Consider the following 17,436-nt stretch of genomic DNA (forward strand, 5'->3'; position numbering starts at 1 on the left):
AAAGGGAGAGAGGGAAGGAGAGAAGGGATGGGAGAGGAACTAGGGAAGAAGGGAGTATGGAAGAAAAGGGAGGGAGGGAGGAAAGATTGGAAGGAAGGAAGGAAGGAAGGAAGGAAGGAAGGAAGGAAGGAAGGAAGGAAGGAAGGGGAAAAAGAAGGAAGGGAAGGAGGGGGGAGGATGGGAGAGGAACTTGGGAAGAAGGGAGTATGGAAGAAAAGGGAGGGAGGGAGGGAGGGAGGAAAGATTGGAAGGATGGAAGGACGGAAGGAAGGAAGGAAGGAAGGGAGGGAGGAGGGAGGGAGGAGGAAGGGAGGGAGAGGAAGGAAGGGAGGAAAAGGGAAGGAAGGAGAGAGGGAAGGAGAGAAGGGATGGGAGAGGAACTTGGGAAGAAGGGAGGATGGAAGAAAAGGGAGGGAGGAAAGGGAGGGAGAGGAAGGAAGGAAGGAAGGAAGGAAGGAAGGAAGGAAGGGAGGGAGGGAGGGAGGGAGGGAGGAAAGGGAGGGAGAGGAAGGAAGGGAGGAAAAGGGAAGGAAGGGAGAGAGGGAAGGAGAGAAGGGATGGGAGAGGAACTTGGGAAGAAGGGAGGATGGAAGAAAAGGGAGGGAGGAAAGGGAGGGAGAGGAAGGAAGGAAGGAAGGAAGGAAGGAAGGAAGGAAGGAAGGAAGGAAGGAAGGGAAGGGAAGGGAAGGGAAGGAAGGGAAGGGAAGGGAAGGGAAAGGAAAGGAAGGGAAGGAGTTCAGGGCCCATCGAAACACTTGATCCCCTCTACCATCTGCCGCCTCTCACAGTCGGGCAGGGCCGCAGAAGAGCGTGGGGGGGCAGAGGGGGGGGGCAGCTCTCCTAAGGTGAACCCAAAGGCAGGCCAGCCATTTCAGCAAGAAAGTTAGGAGGGAGCAGGCCGCTTTCGCTAACGTGGAGATTTCTGTTCCCTTCCTCCTTGCCACGACCACCAACCCCTCTTACACAGCAGAGCAACATCCCCGGAGCAGCTGGGTGGCCGTCGCCCCCACTCGAAGGAGCCCCCCTCGGGCTGCTTCTGGAACGGCCGCATGCCGCGATAGGTGCCCGGCTATCGATCGGGGCAATTATTTCTCCCCCCGGTTGGCGTGCAGTCAACTCCCCGCTCCCACCCACTCCCCCATTTTAAGCTAATTTTTTTTTTAAATAAAGGATATCTTCCCTCTCTCTGATGATGAGGACGTTCTGGTCCTCCAGTTGCCGGATCTTCCTCTCAAAGGCCTCCTGCTCGGCTTTCAGGCGCTCCTCCGTCACCTCTTTTTCCTCACTCACTCTGAAAAGATCGACACAACAAACAACAACAACACACACACATGCCATCAGAGCAATACCAGGTGCCACTAGAAGACGGATTTCGATCCGGACTAGCCGGAAGCAGCCCTCTGCCTCAACCACCCACCCCTCACGTTTTCCCGATTCCTCTTGCTTCTACTTGTCATACATAGAAGGGGGCCGATCAAGTAGTGATTGTGCTGCTGCTATCATGGAGGGAAAGAGAAAGAGAGAGGGACAGAGGGAGGGAGAGAGACAGAAAGAGAGGGAGAGACTTGAGAGACAGAGAAAGTCAGAGAGAGAGAGGGAGATAGACAGAGATAGAAAGAGGCAGAGAGAGAGAGAGGGAGAGACTGAGAGACAGAGAAAGTCAGAGAGAGAGAGAGGGAGATAGACAGAAAGAGGCAGAGAGAGAGAGAGGGAGAGACTGAGAGACAGAGAAAGTCACGAGAGAGAGGGAGATAGACAGAGATAGAAAGAGGCAGAGAGAGAGAGGCAGAGGAGGGAGGGGGGGAGGGAGGGAGGGGAGGAGGGAGAGAGACAGAGAGAGAGGGAGAGACTGGGAGACAGAGAAAGTCAGAGAGAGAGAGGGAGATAGACAGAGACAGAGAGAAAGAGGCAGAGAGAGAGAGGCAGAGGAGGAGGGAGGAGGGAGGGAGGGAGGGAGGAGAGAGAGAGAGAGAGAGAGAGAGAGAGAGAGAGAGAGAGGCAGGCAGGCTATGGTTTGTATTTTTAATGTTGTCACCCTAAGAAACTTATGTGTGAGTTGGGCGGCCAGGTAAATTTGCTTAATAAATAAATAGATGGATAGAAGATAGTAACTGTAGCTCGGGTTTGAACTGTGGGGCCCTTGGTGCTCTCTGAGCTCATGAGTCTTTAAAAATATAAAAAAGAGAATTGGGTATGAGAGGCGGGTCGGGCAGGTTTTAATTCTCAAAATTAATGTCACTGTGATGATGTTAAGGTATAGGGATTTAAGAGCTGACCAGATGTAAAGCTGATGCAATGTAAGGCTGATGCAAGACGGATGAATCCGCAGAGCATGGGTATTGCCCTTTTAAGACGAAGAATGGATCCACAGAAGGTTTACCTCTTTAAGAGGTGTCTATATAAAGGCAGCTATTAGAGGGCATGTTCTCTGTCCTTCTGTCCGGTATCCATTGCAGAGTTCTCCGTGTAGAGTTAAGATTGATTGCTTGTCAGGTATTTGCCTACCACGTACATTTCTGTATATGTCTTATATATAAAACAATGTTAAATGTCTAAGTCTCTGTGTGCTGTGTTTTGCTCCTGGGTTGTGTCATAATAGTAGTCACGCTTGAAACGCTCTGACAAATGAGTGTTTCTTAGAAAAGCTAAGGAAGAGCCTGCCTCTCACGAGCTCAAATGCCATCATATATCTTGCTTTACATAATGGAGCACAATACATTTTAATGCTCCAAACCAGGCTTAGAAAGCTGACCTTCCCAAACCAGCACCTTCTATATTGATAGCAAGGTACATGACGACGGCTGGGACTACAGTTTCCAGGAGCTATCCCTCTGTTGAGGCAGCCTAGGACTGATGGTGAGTTGTAGTCTTGCCTTAGGCAGGAAAGCCAGCTGGTGATTCTCAGCCAATCACCAGGAGATGGTGAATTCTAGTCTCACTTTAAGCATGAAAGCTGCCCTAGTAACTTTGGGCCGATCACTGGGAGACAGTGAGTTCTAGTCTCATCTTAGGCATAAAAGCCGGCTGGGTGCCCTTGTGCCAGTCATTCTCTCTCAACACAATTCATCTCCCATTGTTGCTATTGTAAGGAAAGTAAGAGGAGGAAGGAGTATTGGGTTATGTTCGCCACCTTGAGTTGTTTATAAATAAATATGGGGTAGAAGTAAAATAAACAACCAAATAAATAAATTTGCAGCAAGGGAGATCTTTAGTCAGCTCTGAAATCTCTCAGAGACAATGTGGTAAGAACACTTGGAATAAGGAGAAATTCCTCCAATTCACAAAACCACAACTGGGAAGGAAATTCTCAGCCTTCTAAATTATCAGACCGCATTTATCCTCACCTTGCAAGCTCCTTAATTAAGTTCGCGATGCGCCTCTTGTCTTCGGGGCATAAATCCTTTAAAGAAGCACTCTTTGTTTCTCCTTTGTCAGGCCCCTAAAAAATTAAAACCCACATTTAGCAAAAGAACTTCATTAAATGTGGAAAGAAGCCTTTCCGGATTTACTACAAATATATTTCAAACACAAACAGCTGCAGACACAGCTGAAAATTCAGCCATACTTGAATGGACCAGGAAAGAAAGAGACATATTTTTATAAACGACTACGGAGATAATTTCCCAAATGTTGCATTGGAAGAACCGTTGTTGGCTTATGCTTCTACAAATGAGCTTCTCCAAGGGCTGGAAGGAGGAGAAAGAGAAGGATTGCAATTTTGTAAGGGCCTCAGAAATGGGGGTTTGAACAAGAGGACGAAGTCCTATTCTTAACCTTTGGGAACTTATCATCTGTACCTGATACAACATTTTGCAAGAAGCAACAATTGCTACGTAAAACTTCATAAGATCTGAAGTATTGCAAGTCTTTTTTTCAAATGTTAATTACACCGGAAAAAAGGGTGAAAGTACATTTTGGAAATGTACCAACCAAAAAAAAAAAAAATGAATTATTCAAAATCTATTAGCAGAACTAAGGAGACATTTCCTGATAGTGAGAATCAGTGGAGCAGCTGAAGGTTTTTAAGAGATTAGGTAGCCGGTTTTCTGAAATGGTATAGGGTTTCCTGCCTGAGCAGGGGGTTGGACTAGAAGACCTCCGAGGTCCCTTCCAACTCTGTTATTCTGTTGTGTTCTGTTATCTCTAAATCTAAATCCCCAAATGACTCTCCAGACAGCATTTGATTGCACAGTAAAAACCGTGCAAATTGTCAACTCAAGTTTCATCCCATAACTCTAGCTGCAAATCCCAAAACACGCGACATCGCCTTCCTGCAATGTCCAATTGGCTACCGGGTGAGTCTCTAAGGCTTCATGGGCCACCAAATTGCTAGAGCATTAAAAAGCCAGAGTAACAATGATGGGATAGTACCGGTATAGCATTATTATTTTATTTTATTTTGTTAAGAGGTGTATTTGCACCCTTTCACCACCAGAGGGCACCACATTGTTCAGAAAATTTCTGCATGCCCACCGAGCGTAAGACTGAACAGTTCAGGAAACCAGATAGGTGAGTGAAACTGTTAAAGAACAGGGATCGCCAACCTTTTGGACCTCAGGGACCATCAAACCAATAATTTTAAATCCTGTGGACCAGAGACCCTGGGAAAATCCCCCCAAAAAGTCTGCAGGAAAATTCCCCACCCCGTTTTCCCACCGATCGGTCATTCTTTATTTGGGATTGCAGGATACCGTCTCCAGCTCTGTTCTCAGGGAGAGAGAGAAAGAGGGAGAGACTTTTGGCTTCATGCAAGGAAAACAGCAGAAGCAGCAGAAGTCTTTCTTTCTCTCCCCCAAACTCCGCCAGGAATGAGTCTTTGCTGGCGCAGCCTCTGGAGCAGGAGGCCTTGCAGGGTCCCAAAGACTCACTTCTGGCGGAGTTTGGGGAGAGAAAGAAAGACTTCAGCTGCTTTCCTTGCGTGCAGCCAAAAGCAGAAGAAGGAAGAAGCGGAAAGAAGCAGCCCGGTGGCCAGGCCAGGCTTGTGGGGAGAGTGGAGCAAGCTCCCCCCCTCCCCCCTTTCCCCCCCTCCCCTCACTACCTCGTGTTGTTCGCAATGCAAGTGATGCAAGCTTTGTGTTCCCTTGGGCCATGTGGGCGGCACAGCCTTGTGTTCCCACGCAGCCTGGATTAATTGCTTTGTGGGGGACATTTCTCTGCAGACCACCAACATTTTCTCGCAGACCACCAGTGGTCCCCGGCCCACTGCTTGGCAACCACTGTGTTAGAATACAGGTAGTCCTCGACTTATGAGCCCAATTGAGCCCAAAATTTCCACTGGTTAAGCAAGGCAGTTGTTAAATGAGTCACACCCCATTTTAGGACCTTTCCCCCACAGTTGTTAAGTGGATTGCCTGCTCTTTCTGCTGTTTTTCAAACTTCCATAATTTTCACGGGTGAACTTCAATTTCAAGAATACACCAACTGACAATGCTGGCTGGGGAATTCTGGGAGTTGTAGTCCAGCCATCTTAAAAGATTTCGATGAAAAGCACCCGTCTCCTTCTCTGAGAAACTCTCCATTTCTTTAAGAATGGATCGCACCCCAAGAAAGAGGTTCCCATCAATTCTCCGTCATACGTGCTTCCACCACGAGTGGGAGCTGTGACTAGACTACACCAAGGAACCGCATCTTTCTGGCTTCTATTTCTTTCAGAGACTTCAAAAGATAACCAACTTTACTATTGCAAGCCAACTTCAGAATAGATACTAGCGATCAACTTGCACAGAGTGAAGTTTCCCAGGGCGGCGGTGGCGGAGTTTTAGTCAAGTCAGAATCAGAACAGAGCTGGAAGGGACCTTTGGAGGTCACCTAGTCCAGCCCCCCACTCAAGCAGGAGACCCTGTACCATTTCAGACAAGTGCCTGTCCAGTCTCTTTCTTAAAAAAACCTCCAGGAATGAAGCACCCACAACTTCTGGAGGTAAGCAGCTCCCCGGTTGTCTTCACTGTTAGGAAGCTCGTCCTTAATTTCAGATTGCTTCTCTCCTGGATTAATTTCAAACCATGGTTTCTTGTCCTGCCTTCTGGGGCTTTCAAAAATAAGTTGACGCCCCGCTTCTTTGAGGCAGCCCCTCAAATACTGGAATACTGCTACGATGTCCCCCTGAGTCCTTCTGTTCTCTAGACTAGCCAAACCCAAATCCTGCAGCCGTTGTTCTTCGTATGTTTTAGTCTCCATGGCTTTGATCATCTTAGTTGCTCTTCTCTGCACTTTCTCCAAAGTCTCGACATCTTTTTCGTAATGCAGTGACCAAAACCTGACGCAGTATTCTGGCTGTGGCCTTACTAAGGCTTTATAAAGTGGTACTAATACTTTTTGGGCTGCCGCTACGCACTGGATGGCTCATGTTTAAGGGATTTGTCCACTAAGACTCAAAAAAAAACCCATTTTTTAAAAATCTACAGCAGCCTTTTCCGTTAAGAGCTCTGTGGGGTTTTGTCTGCTAAAATTCTCCCTGGGATTTTTTTTTTTTCCCCAAAAAGACAAAAGTCGTTTTGGCACGTGCACACCGTAACACGGTGTTCCTCTATTACAGAAGGCATCTGCATCTCCCTTTGCGCTTGTGAGTCCGAGAATTTTGACGCACAATTGCCCCAGGTGAATGATCACGTCAGGGTCTCTTTCTTGGTGACTGAGTTTCCAAACCAAAAAGAAAAAAAAAACTGCATTTTTAGAACCCGGGAAGTGTTGGGTTTCTAACGCAACCCCCTCGGCACACCTGAGGGCAGCAAAACACGGTCTGCCGGATGAGATAAGTACCACAGCTGCTGAGATTCACTTGGCCACAAGCCTCTGGGAATTTTGGATATCCCTGAAGCCTGGATGATCCCTGGAGTATGAGGTCTAGAGGTTGACTGAGACTGTTGATGTGATTATTATTATTTTTTTCTTCTCAGGATGGTTTAAGTTTAAGGGCTGTCCTAGGGAGCCGATCGGGTAATATTGTGTTGCTAGTCTTGGTGTCCTGACAGATTGCTTCTGTTCTTCAGGCTTTCTAAGCTCCAGCCAGAGTCAGAATTGTCAGATATAAATGGATAGATAAACAAATAAATAGCAACAGAGGAGAGTATTTGTAGCACAGGGATCTACTGCGGGGTCCTTGGTACTCTCTGAGCTTGGGCATCTATGGAGATTCTCAGTCATCCCAGATCACGGTTGTCCCAGAGGTGCTTTTACAGGAGGCAACTGGACTTTCTGGTTAATTCCTTGAAGCAGCTTCTTGGATGACAACCAAAACAGCTTCACAGAAAAAAACCAGAAAGTCCGGTTGCCTCTTGAAAAACGCCTTTGGGATTCCTACTGTTGGTTACATGTGTGTGTGTGTGTATATATGCAAGCTGAAATATTAATACGGTAGAATATATATATATATATATATATATATATATATATATATATATATATATATATATATATATATATATATTTACTTCTACCGTATTAATATTTCAGAGGACTATTTAAAAACAAAAAACAGCACACAAATAATCGATAGAAGTGAAATGAGAAAAGAACCAGTAACAAAAATCAATGTGGCCGCTGCAAGAGCTCCGTCATATTATTGGGCCCCAGGCCCAGGAACGAAGCCACACCTGAAAGGCCTTGCACAAAGCCTGTTAACAGAGTCGCAGAGATGGAATAGACCCTGGAGGTCTTCTATCTAGTCCAACCCCCCTGCCCAAGCAGGAGACCTCACACCATTTCGGACAGGGGGTTGTCCAACCTCTTCTTAAAAGCCTCCAGAGATGGGAACACCCACAACTTCAAATTGTTCCCTTGGTTAATTGTTCTCACAATGAGGAAATGTGTCCTTAATTCCAGCTTGCTTTTCTCCTTGATTAATTGTTTTTGCCTTGCCTTTTGGTCCTTTGGGAAATAAGTTGATCCTTTCCTCTCTGGGGCAGCCCCTCAGATATTGGAGGACTGCTATCAGGTCACCCCTAATCCCTAACAGGTATAGGTTCTCCTGGCACATCCGTGCTAGTGGTTTCCGGCTCTAGGGGCCAATGCTCATCTCCGTTACAAAGCCAAAGAAGAGACAGCGCTGTCAGAAGGCAGACTGCTCGGTTGGCAGAAGCGGCTGGGACAAGGAGCGGGAGCTCACTCCGTTCCACGGCGCTAGGGATTCAAACCTCGAAACTGCCGACCTGATTGACAAGCTCAGCGTCCTAGCCGCTGAGCTAAACCTCCTAATCTGAGCACCCTAATCCCTAATCTTGATCAATCTAATCTCCGGGGAAATGGTCTTCCAAAGGGCCAGCTCCTCTTCTTGCCCTCCTTCCCTCCGAGATGGCAATCTGTTTAGAGGAACGCCTCCCCTGGCAGACCTAACGGGACAGGTAGACGTGACGGGGGACAGGTGGTCCCCTCCTATGTACGCGTCGAGTGTTCAGCTGTGCACAGGCACAGCGAGTTGTGCGAACGTGACCCTCGGTACCTTGCTGCTGCTTGCTCTAAGAGGAGAAGGCAAACCTACCTGCTGCCCAGCCTCTTCTCCGATCCTCTCCAGGACCTCCATGGGGGCGGGAGTCGAAGCCGCAACTCCTTTGGCCTTCGCTTCCGTCTTCTGCCCTTTCCGCGGTTGCCTGGGTCTCAAAGGCCTCCCATCAGAAACCCCTGCAAATGCAACAGACGAGACCTGGAAATTCCCCACTTGTTCTTACAAAGCCCTGCCCCCACTTCAACTTTTCCAGTGAAAAGAAGGAACTACAAAAAAAAACATTAAAAAGTACACCAGAAAACTCACCTCATCTCATCTCTCCTCCTCCTCCTATTCATTTTCTATTCCATTCTATTCTGCATTCTATTCTTCCTCCCCTCCCCCTCCTGTTCTGTTCTCCTCCCCATTCCTCCATATTCTGTCGTCTTGTCCTGTCCTATTCTATTCCTATCCTAAGTTCTGTTCTGTTCTATTCCAATTCCAAGTTCTATTCCATGCCATTATATTCTGCATTCTATTCCATTCCGTTTCATTCCATTTCTATTTCCTTCCATTCCATTCCATTCCCTTCCCTGTTCTATTCTATTCTATTCCTAATTCATATTCTATTCTATTCTATTCCTAATTCATATTCTATTCCATTCCTGTTCTAATTTCTATTCCACGCCATTATATTCTGCATTCTATTCCATGCCATTCCATTCCCTATTCTATTCTATTCTATTCTATTCTATTCCTATTCTATTCTTATTCTATTCTAATTCATATTCTATATTCTATTCCTAATTCATATTCTATTCCATTCCTATTCTAATTTCTATTCCACACCATTATATTCTGCATTCTATTCCATGCCATTCCATTTCCTAATCTATTCTATTCCTAATTCATATTCTATTCCATTCCTATTCTAATTTCTGTTCCACACCATATTCTGCATTCTATTCCATGCCATTCCCTTTTCTATTCTATTCGATATTCCTAATTCTTATTCTATTCTATTCTATTCCTAATTCATATTCTATTCCATTCCTATTCTAATTTCTATTCCACACCATTATATTCTGCATTCCATTCCATGCCATTCCATTTCCTAATCTATTCTATTCTATTCTATTCCTAATTCATATTCTATTCCATTCCTATTCTAATTTCTGTTCCACACCATATTCTGCATTCTATTCCATGCCATTCCATTTCCTATTCTATTCTATTCTATTCCTAATTCATATTCTATTCTATTCTATTCTATTCCTAATTCATATTCTATTCCATTCCTATTCTAATTTCTATTCCACGCCATATTCTGCATTCTATTCCATGCCATTCTATTTGCTATTCTATTCCTAATTCATATTCATATTCTATTCTATTCTAATTCATATTCATAATTCTATTCTATTCTATTCTATTCTATTCTATTCTTCCTCCCCTTGTCTCTCCTCTTCTCCTTCTCTCCCCCCCACACACACCATTTATCACACATTTAGGCTTTTCGTCTATCTTCAAGATTGCCATAAAAGGCAACGTTGTAAAACTTACTCTTTGGATTTATTGGCTTTTGACTGTTATCGCACCTGGCACTTTTCAATACTTTCCTTCGTAAAGGTGAGTTCGATTAATTTATGGACCAATCTCACACATTTTTAATTACTCGCCTCAGAGTTGTTTAATCAATGTCACGACGTTATGCGCTAACGCTGGGTTTAGTTGCTACCGTCGCTTCCACCAGTTTTAAAAAGGAACATCGTGTAGAATCTTTTCAGGTGAGCCACGTATCAGGGGATGGGACGGGATGAACTGGGATGGACTGGGAAGGACAAGACAGGAGGAACTTGTGGGGAGAGAAGACGGGGAGGAGCGGGGGGTGGGGAGGAAGGGCAGGAAGGGAGGGGTCTTCATGGACTCCAAGTGGCAGGGAGCAAAGCACAGGATGGCCCAAGGGATTCCCCCATTCCATGCTCCGCTTAACACATCACACTCTTGCTTAGTGGCCATCACCACCTGCAACCATAATGGGCCATAATTTCTCCTTCTGTCCTGACCATTTTTTACAGAGACACAACTGAGAGTGTCTTAATAAACTGCATCCCTGTTTGGTTTGGTGGCAGCAGCGCTTTAGATAGAAAGTCCCTACAGAGAGTGGTGAGGACAGTGGAGATGATTCAGGATGCTCCTTATAAGCGCCATGGGCTTAGAGCTCAAAGCAAACTTCATTTTAATGTATGCTGATGAGTGTACATTTAAAGTGACAATAAAGTTTTTATTCTATTCTATTTCTACCTAGAGCTGGAAACAACTAACATGTATGTGAACAGAAACCTTTACCTTTATTTCTACTCTATTCTATTTCTACTCTATTCTATTTCTATTCCATTCCATCCAATCCCATATTCTATTCTGTTCTGTTATTCTATTCTCATTCCATTCTCTATTCCATTCAATTCCATTATATTCTAAAATTAGATTTGGAGCAGATTCACCGTCCAAACATCGGTTCATACAACGTACCTGGGACATACACAGGTTGTCGGTCTTCATCTGAAACTGTGATATATTGTTCAAGGAAAGCAAGCAAGAAAAGAATTGATTGCATTCCAGGGTTTTAGACGCAGGTCAGGGAAAGCTTTCTTCCACCCAAAGATCAGCAAATCATAAGCAGACTGAAGCAGACATTTCTTTTTCTTTTGACTCGTTAAAATAGCCAAACCTGAATTAAACCATTGTCTGTGATTACAGGATGAGGCAAGTGGCAGGGGAATTTTGCTTCCCCTTCTGAGCTCTGATTATAAAAGGAACTTTGTGAGGCTTTCCAATGATTGAAGGTTTCTGAAACTCCATGAATAGTCAGGGGGGTCAATCATTTCTATGTCTGGGATTCTATTTTTCAGGAAGGAAATCTGGGGAGAACCGCAGAGAGGCCTGGTTTCTCACACTAAGTTCTCTATTTCAGAGGAACACACCGGTCTATAGAAAAGAATATTTGCAGTTCAGGGTTGAAATGAGGGGTCCTTGGTGCTCTGTGAGCTTGCCTGTTTTCTTATTATAGGCATTTCATTACCTAACTAGGTAACATCATCATCAGTGCTAGAAGGGAGACAGAACACCTCCAGGGTCAATAAAAGTGTTCTTGCCAAAGGAAGTATGGCACTCAGACAAACCAGCCATCCACAGGCTCGTAGAGATAAGCAACGCCTGCATAACGTTCAAAAGAGGCACTCAAAAAACTAAAAAAAGGAACCCAAAACAATACAAGCACCTTTTTGCCAGCAATCAACGCCCAGATAAATAGATTAATCTATTAATCTCAATTAATACCAGATTAACAACCAAGAAGTAAAACATACCCCAATGAAGGAACAATCAATTCAGACACTCAAACAATAAACCACCAGCCAATTACCAGGAGACTGTGAGTTCTAGTCCTGCCTTAGGCATCAAAGCTGTCTGGGTGACTTTGGACAATCACTAGGAGATGGTGAGTTCTAGTCCTGCTTTAGCCATGGAAACCAACTGGATGATCTCTCAGCCCAACCCACCTCACAGGGTTGCTGTTGTGGGGAGGATAGGAGGAAGAAGGAGTGTTAGGTATGCTGACAACTTGGGAGTTATTTGTAAAATAATAAAGGCGGAACATAAATAAATGTTGCACATACATACATGTAAATTATCCCAACTATTTGAGACTGCATTATCAGAGAAAACAGGTTCAGTCCCACCTCACTGCTCTCATTCAACGCCAACAATCTGAACTTCCAAGGAACAAACCTGGTTTCCTTGCATGGCTAGCTGACTCAGCCTCCATTCGTGAACCCTGACAGAACGAGTCCTGCCAGAAGGTCTTCTGAACAGGCGGGAAAAGCAGGGAGAGGTTTTAGACTTAAGTTCCAGAAACCTCATTTCAAAAGCTTGTTTAATCAAAAAGTTCCCTATTTCTCGTCCACTTCTCCTTTCTTGGGTAAACACCAAACAATACATGTGGGCAAACACTACGCTGCGCACTGGGCAGGTGTGACCATGGCAACACAGGTGACTTAAGAAAAGAGGACACTTCAAACGGCGTTTCACGCACCCACTTTCATCCAGCTCTAAAAATCTGAAAGAATATCAAGTCAGCGTTTCCTTCAACTTGCCCTCAACTTCTCGTCACTTCAAAGGCTCAGTTGTGCAGCTATTGTGGCAAACACACACACACACACACACACACACACACAGAGGGTTTGCTACTGTCTCCAACTAGGGTTTTTCCACCAACTTTCTGGAATTTTAGGGGCAACTTTTAGTCCACGCTAAGCAACTGTTCGAAGTTGCAAGAGCACTGAAAAATGTGACTTATGACCAGGTTTTACACTTATGACTGCTGCAGCATCCCCATGGGACAAAACTCATTTAGCAGATGTTTCACTTAGCAACAGAAATCTTGGATACAGTTATGGTTGTAAATTGAGGACTTACTGCACTAAGAGAAAAAAAGTGAATAATGGTCACACAAATCACTCAAAAGCAGGTGGGAATTTTTCTCATGTATGTCTTCTGAGGTCTTTTTTTTTTAAACCTATATTTAACCCACTTTGGGGTTTATGTTACCAAATTCACGTGCTCCAAAATAACAGAAATTCATACCCACAAGTTTCAGGAATTGGCCTCAATTGTGCAAAAATTTCTTCATCATATTCCCTTTCAGGGCCATCAGCCCTTAGGCAAATTGCACAAAAAGACTGAACAATAGTGAGCAAAAAAAATTTTTTAATCAGACTCAGGTAGTCTGTGATTTACAATAGTTTAGTAACCGTTCGACAACAGGACCAAATAAAGTGACTTACAACCATTTTTCATACTTATGACCATTGCAGCATCCCCAGGGTTTTGTGATTTACATTTGGATGCTTGACAACTGACTCATATTATGACAGTTGCACTGTCCCAGGGTCATGTGATCCCATTTTGCGACTAACAGACAAAGCCAATGTGTGATGACCCGGAGTGTAACACAAAATGTCCTTAAATGCCTCTAACTTGGCGCCACTGTTCAATAATTCTCAGTTGGAGATAAAACTTATTCAAAAATAGTCTTCAAAAGAAAGCAATACAGTCCAAACTTAATGAGCAGATAGAGGTGAAATGAAAAACCAAACAAACTACAATGATGAAATTTCCACAACTGACCAGGATAAGTAATTACCAAACTCAAGGAGATAACAAGGTACAGTCTGTTGGAAGGACGCCAACCAAGATAACTTCAGACCAAAATAAAACAAGCTTTGCTTCTGTCAACGCTGTGTTGGAATCGTCTCTCTTATATGCTAGTCTCCCCAGCTGCAACCAATGAGGGGGATCATGGCCACTTCTTCTCTCATAAGCCAAGTTGTTTCCTTCTCCTTTCCTTCCTGTGTGTCCTAGGATGCAGAGAGGATGGGCCTGGTTTTTCCTCTGACTGCCCAGCCGGCCTCTGCCCTTCCCCAGCCTCCTCCACAACCTCCAGAGCCACACTTCCACTCCCTGTCAGCTGTTCCTCCTCTCCTTCAGAGTCAGTCTTCACCAGGGGCATGACACAATGGGAAAAACCAGATTCACTTAACAGCCATGTCACTAACTGAACAACTGCAGTGATCTGCTTAAAAACTGCGGCAAAGAAAGTCGTGAAATGGGACAAAACTCACTTAACAAATGTTTCACTTAGCAACAGAAATTTTGGGCACAATTGTGGTCATATGTTGTGGGCTACCTGTAGTAAGAGATAAGCTGTGGAAATCTAACTAAACTTGTCAAGAAAATAAAAAACACGGCAACTTAAAAGATATGTGGAATTCCATTCCCTAGGTTGAATTCCACACACACATCTTTAAAAGCTGAAAAAACCTGATTTATCACGTTCATAAAGGCTTTTCAATCAGCTGCAGGTATTTTATGAGTCAATTCTAAGCTTAATCAGGTGAAGGAAACAATGAAAATCCAAAAGATTTGCACACCCAAAATGACCAAGGATCATAAAAAAAAGCCCAACTCCAAAGTCCTTTTCGGGGTCAAATTCTAGCCAGTTGGGGATAAAATGCTGAAGGGACAAATACGGCGGAGGAATTGTCCACCGAAATCAAGAGACTTTCAAAACTTTTCAAGCAGGGGATTGTGGGAGAAGGAGACACATCTATTTCTTTTATTTAATAAATTTACATGATTTCACGGTGAGGGAATCCTCCTTCAAAACTACAGATTTCCAAAACCCTTCAAGCAAGGAATTGTGGGAGATGGAAACACATCTGTGTTAGCTAATAAATGTATATGCTGTTATAACCTCCAGTTATCACAAGCAGGTAGTCCTTGATCTACAACAGTTCATTTAGTGATCGTTCAGACTTACAACTACAATAAAAAAGTGGCTTAGGACCATTTTTCACAGTTACACCTTTTCCAGCACCATGATCATGTGATCAAAATTCAGTCGCTTGGCAATTGACTCCTATTTATGACCATTGCTGTGTCCTGAGGTCATGGATAAACTTTTGCGACTTTCTGACAAGCAAAGTCAATAGGGAAGCCAGATTCACTTAACAACTAGGTTACTAACTTATCAACTGCAGTGATTCACTTAACAACTGAGGCAAGGAAGGTCATAAAATAGGCAAAATTCACTTAATCAACATAAATTTTGGGCTCAACTGCAAGCATAAGTCAAGGACTGCCTGTAATCAGTTAGCATCCGAATAACAACTGGTTACTAACTTTATCAACTTGTGGTTCACTTTCAACCGAGGCTAGAAAGGTCGTAAAATGGAGGCAAAACTCACTTAACAATTGTCTCACTTAATAACATAAATTTTGGGCTCAATTGTGGTCGAAAGTCAAAGACTACCTGTATTTGTAAACAGCTCTCATGTATTACTTTATGTACATATTTTAAGTACTTTATACTTTTTAATATATTTCACATATACTTTACATCTATTTTATGTACATATACTTTATACTTTATGTTCATGAAGTATATGTACATAAAATACATTTTAATTATATACTCTATTATATGCTTAATATATATTAAGTACATATACTCATGCATCACGTGAGAGTGGTTTATGTTAGACTTGAAGAGCTGAGCTTGCTTTTCAGTTTACTATATGGTTTGGTGCATTAAATAAACTTTAGACCCGTCTTTAACCAAGTTCAAGGGCTTAGTCTGCAAATGGGAAACAACAACCCATCATTGTCAGCTTTAGTTATTGTTGGTTTCACTCAAGCACAAAACTACATGTTGCTTTATTGTGGATGAAGGCTACCCAATATGCTTGGCCAGCAATGGGATCTCTTGGGGCAAATTGCCACTGGAAGGACCTCCCCTCCTTGCCCGCTCCTCAAATTCATTATGTAAGTTCTATGGCGCAATGAAGTCACCCACTCTGCCTAATGAGATAGGCGGCCTACAGTCAGTCCTCGACTTACAACAGTCCCATTAGTGACTGCTTAAAGTTACAACAGAACTGAAAAAAGAGATCTATGACTGTTTTCCACGCTTATGATCATTCCAGCATCAAAATTCAGGCGCTTGGCAACTGACTCATATTTATGACAGTTGTAGTGTTCTCGGGATCATGTGATCCCCTTTTACGACCTTCTGACAGGCAAAGTCAATGGGGAAGCCAGATTCATTTAACAACCGTATGACTAACAACTGCAGCGATTCACTTAATGACAGTGGCGAGAAAGGTCGTAAAAGGGGGCAAAGTTCACTTAACTGTCTCACTTAGCAACAGAAATTTTGGGCTCAATTGTTACCTACTGTATATAAATGTAATACATAATAAATATGGGTCTTCAAAGCCATTCCATCGAGCAATTCCGTCCCGCCGCCCCCCAAGGAAACAATCCCAATTCAAGCCCTTTGGCAGCACCATCATGGATTACAAAGCCCATCCTCTCCATCAGAGCATTCCCGCCAATGGCAGGCCCCAAATTCCGTCCACTCCAAAGCCCATTCCTTACAACCCAACCGAAGGCTGCTGAAAAGGCAACTGGGTTGCGCCTCCCTTCCCTGCCACACAGCTGGCTGAGGAGGATGGGAACTGGAGTCCCTCCCTGATGGAAGAGCAAAAGCTCCGCAGACTGTGGAGGATGGGTGTTATAGTCTAAAAGACAACCAGGCTGAGGAAGACTGCTTTATCTTTCTGGGACACATCATGGACTACAAAGCCCATCCTCTCCATCAGAGCATTCCCGCCAATGGCAGGCCCCAAATTCCGTCCACTCCAAAGCCCATTCCTTACAACCCAACCGAAGGCCGTTGAAAAGACAACTGGGTTGCGCCTCCCTTCCCTGCCACACAGCTGGCTGAGGAGGATGGGAACTGGAGTCCCTCCCTGATGGAAGAGCAAAAGAGCAAAAGCTCCGCAGACTGTGGAGAATGGGTGTTGTAGTCTAAAAGACAACCAAGACTGCTTTATCTTTCCGAGCCACACACAAGGCCACAACCTTATAGGAGAGAAAACTCCTACTGAAAGAAAAAAAAGCCGGCACTCTGTACATGTTCAGAGGCTACCCAGCAATGGTTCTCCGTGTCCCCGCTGCCAGGCCACGGCCTCCCCTCAGGACAAGCCCGCCAAGCTCCCTTCTGTCAGCCGCCTCACCCCATGACCAGCCGCCCATCTCGCCCCCGAATAAAGGATACGGTCCCGGCTCCAGTAAGCGGCTCCTTCCGGCTTCAACCCCTCGGCTACATCCGCCATCTTGAAACAACCGCCACTCCCAGCGTCCCTCCGCCCCACCCCGCCCCGCACGCCTATCCTCGCTCCTCATTGGCTAGCCGGCCCAAGCTTTGCCCAGATACGGCCCCGGCAACGCGGAGTCTTGCCAACAGCCAATGGTTATCTCCCGCAGAAGGCAAGGGGAAAAAAAATAAAAAAACCCACCGCGGGACTTTGTGGGAGGTGTAGTTTTTTTCTTCTTTTTACTTTCCTTCTCTCCCAGGAAATCGGTACCCGAGTGGGACTACCGTTCCCGTCAAG

General features: G+C 44.6%; 1 protein-coding gene across 1 annotated transcript in view; it reads right to left on the reverse strand.

The window, feature by feature from the left end:
* Positions 1 to 17,186, reverse strand: part of KIAA1328 (KIAA1328 ortholog) — a 178,122-nt gene extending 160,936 nt beyond the window's left edge. The window contains exons 1-5 of the mRNA XM_087927555.1: positions 17,100 to 17,186; positions 10,952 to 10,987; positions 8,477 to 8,616; positions 3,345 to 3,439; positions 1,176 to 1,291 (exon numbers count right to left, since the gene is read on the reverse strand). Of these exons, the coding sequence (XP_087783681.1) occupies positions 1,176 to 1,291; positions 3,345 to 3,439; positions 8,477 to 8,616; positions 10,952 to 10,987; positions 17,100 to 17,157 (445 nt within the window). The 5' untranslated portion in view covers positions 17,158 to 17,186. The remainder of the gene's footprint in view (positions 1 to 1,175; positions 1,292 to 3,344; positions 3,440 to 8,476; positions 8,617 to 10,951; positions 10,988 to 17,099) is intronic.
* Positions 17,187 to 17,436: the final 250 nt, after the last annotated feature.

The sequence above is a fragment of the Pseudonaja textilis genome, chromosome 2 (genome assembly GCF_049901715.1).
Source record: "Pseudonaja textilis isolate UNSWEBS1 chromosome 2, rPseTex1.2, whole genome shotgun sequence".
NCBI lineage: Eukaryota > Metazoa > Chordata > Lepidosauria > Squamata > Elapidae > Pseudonaja > Pseudonaja textilis.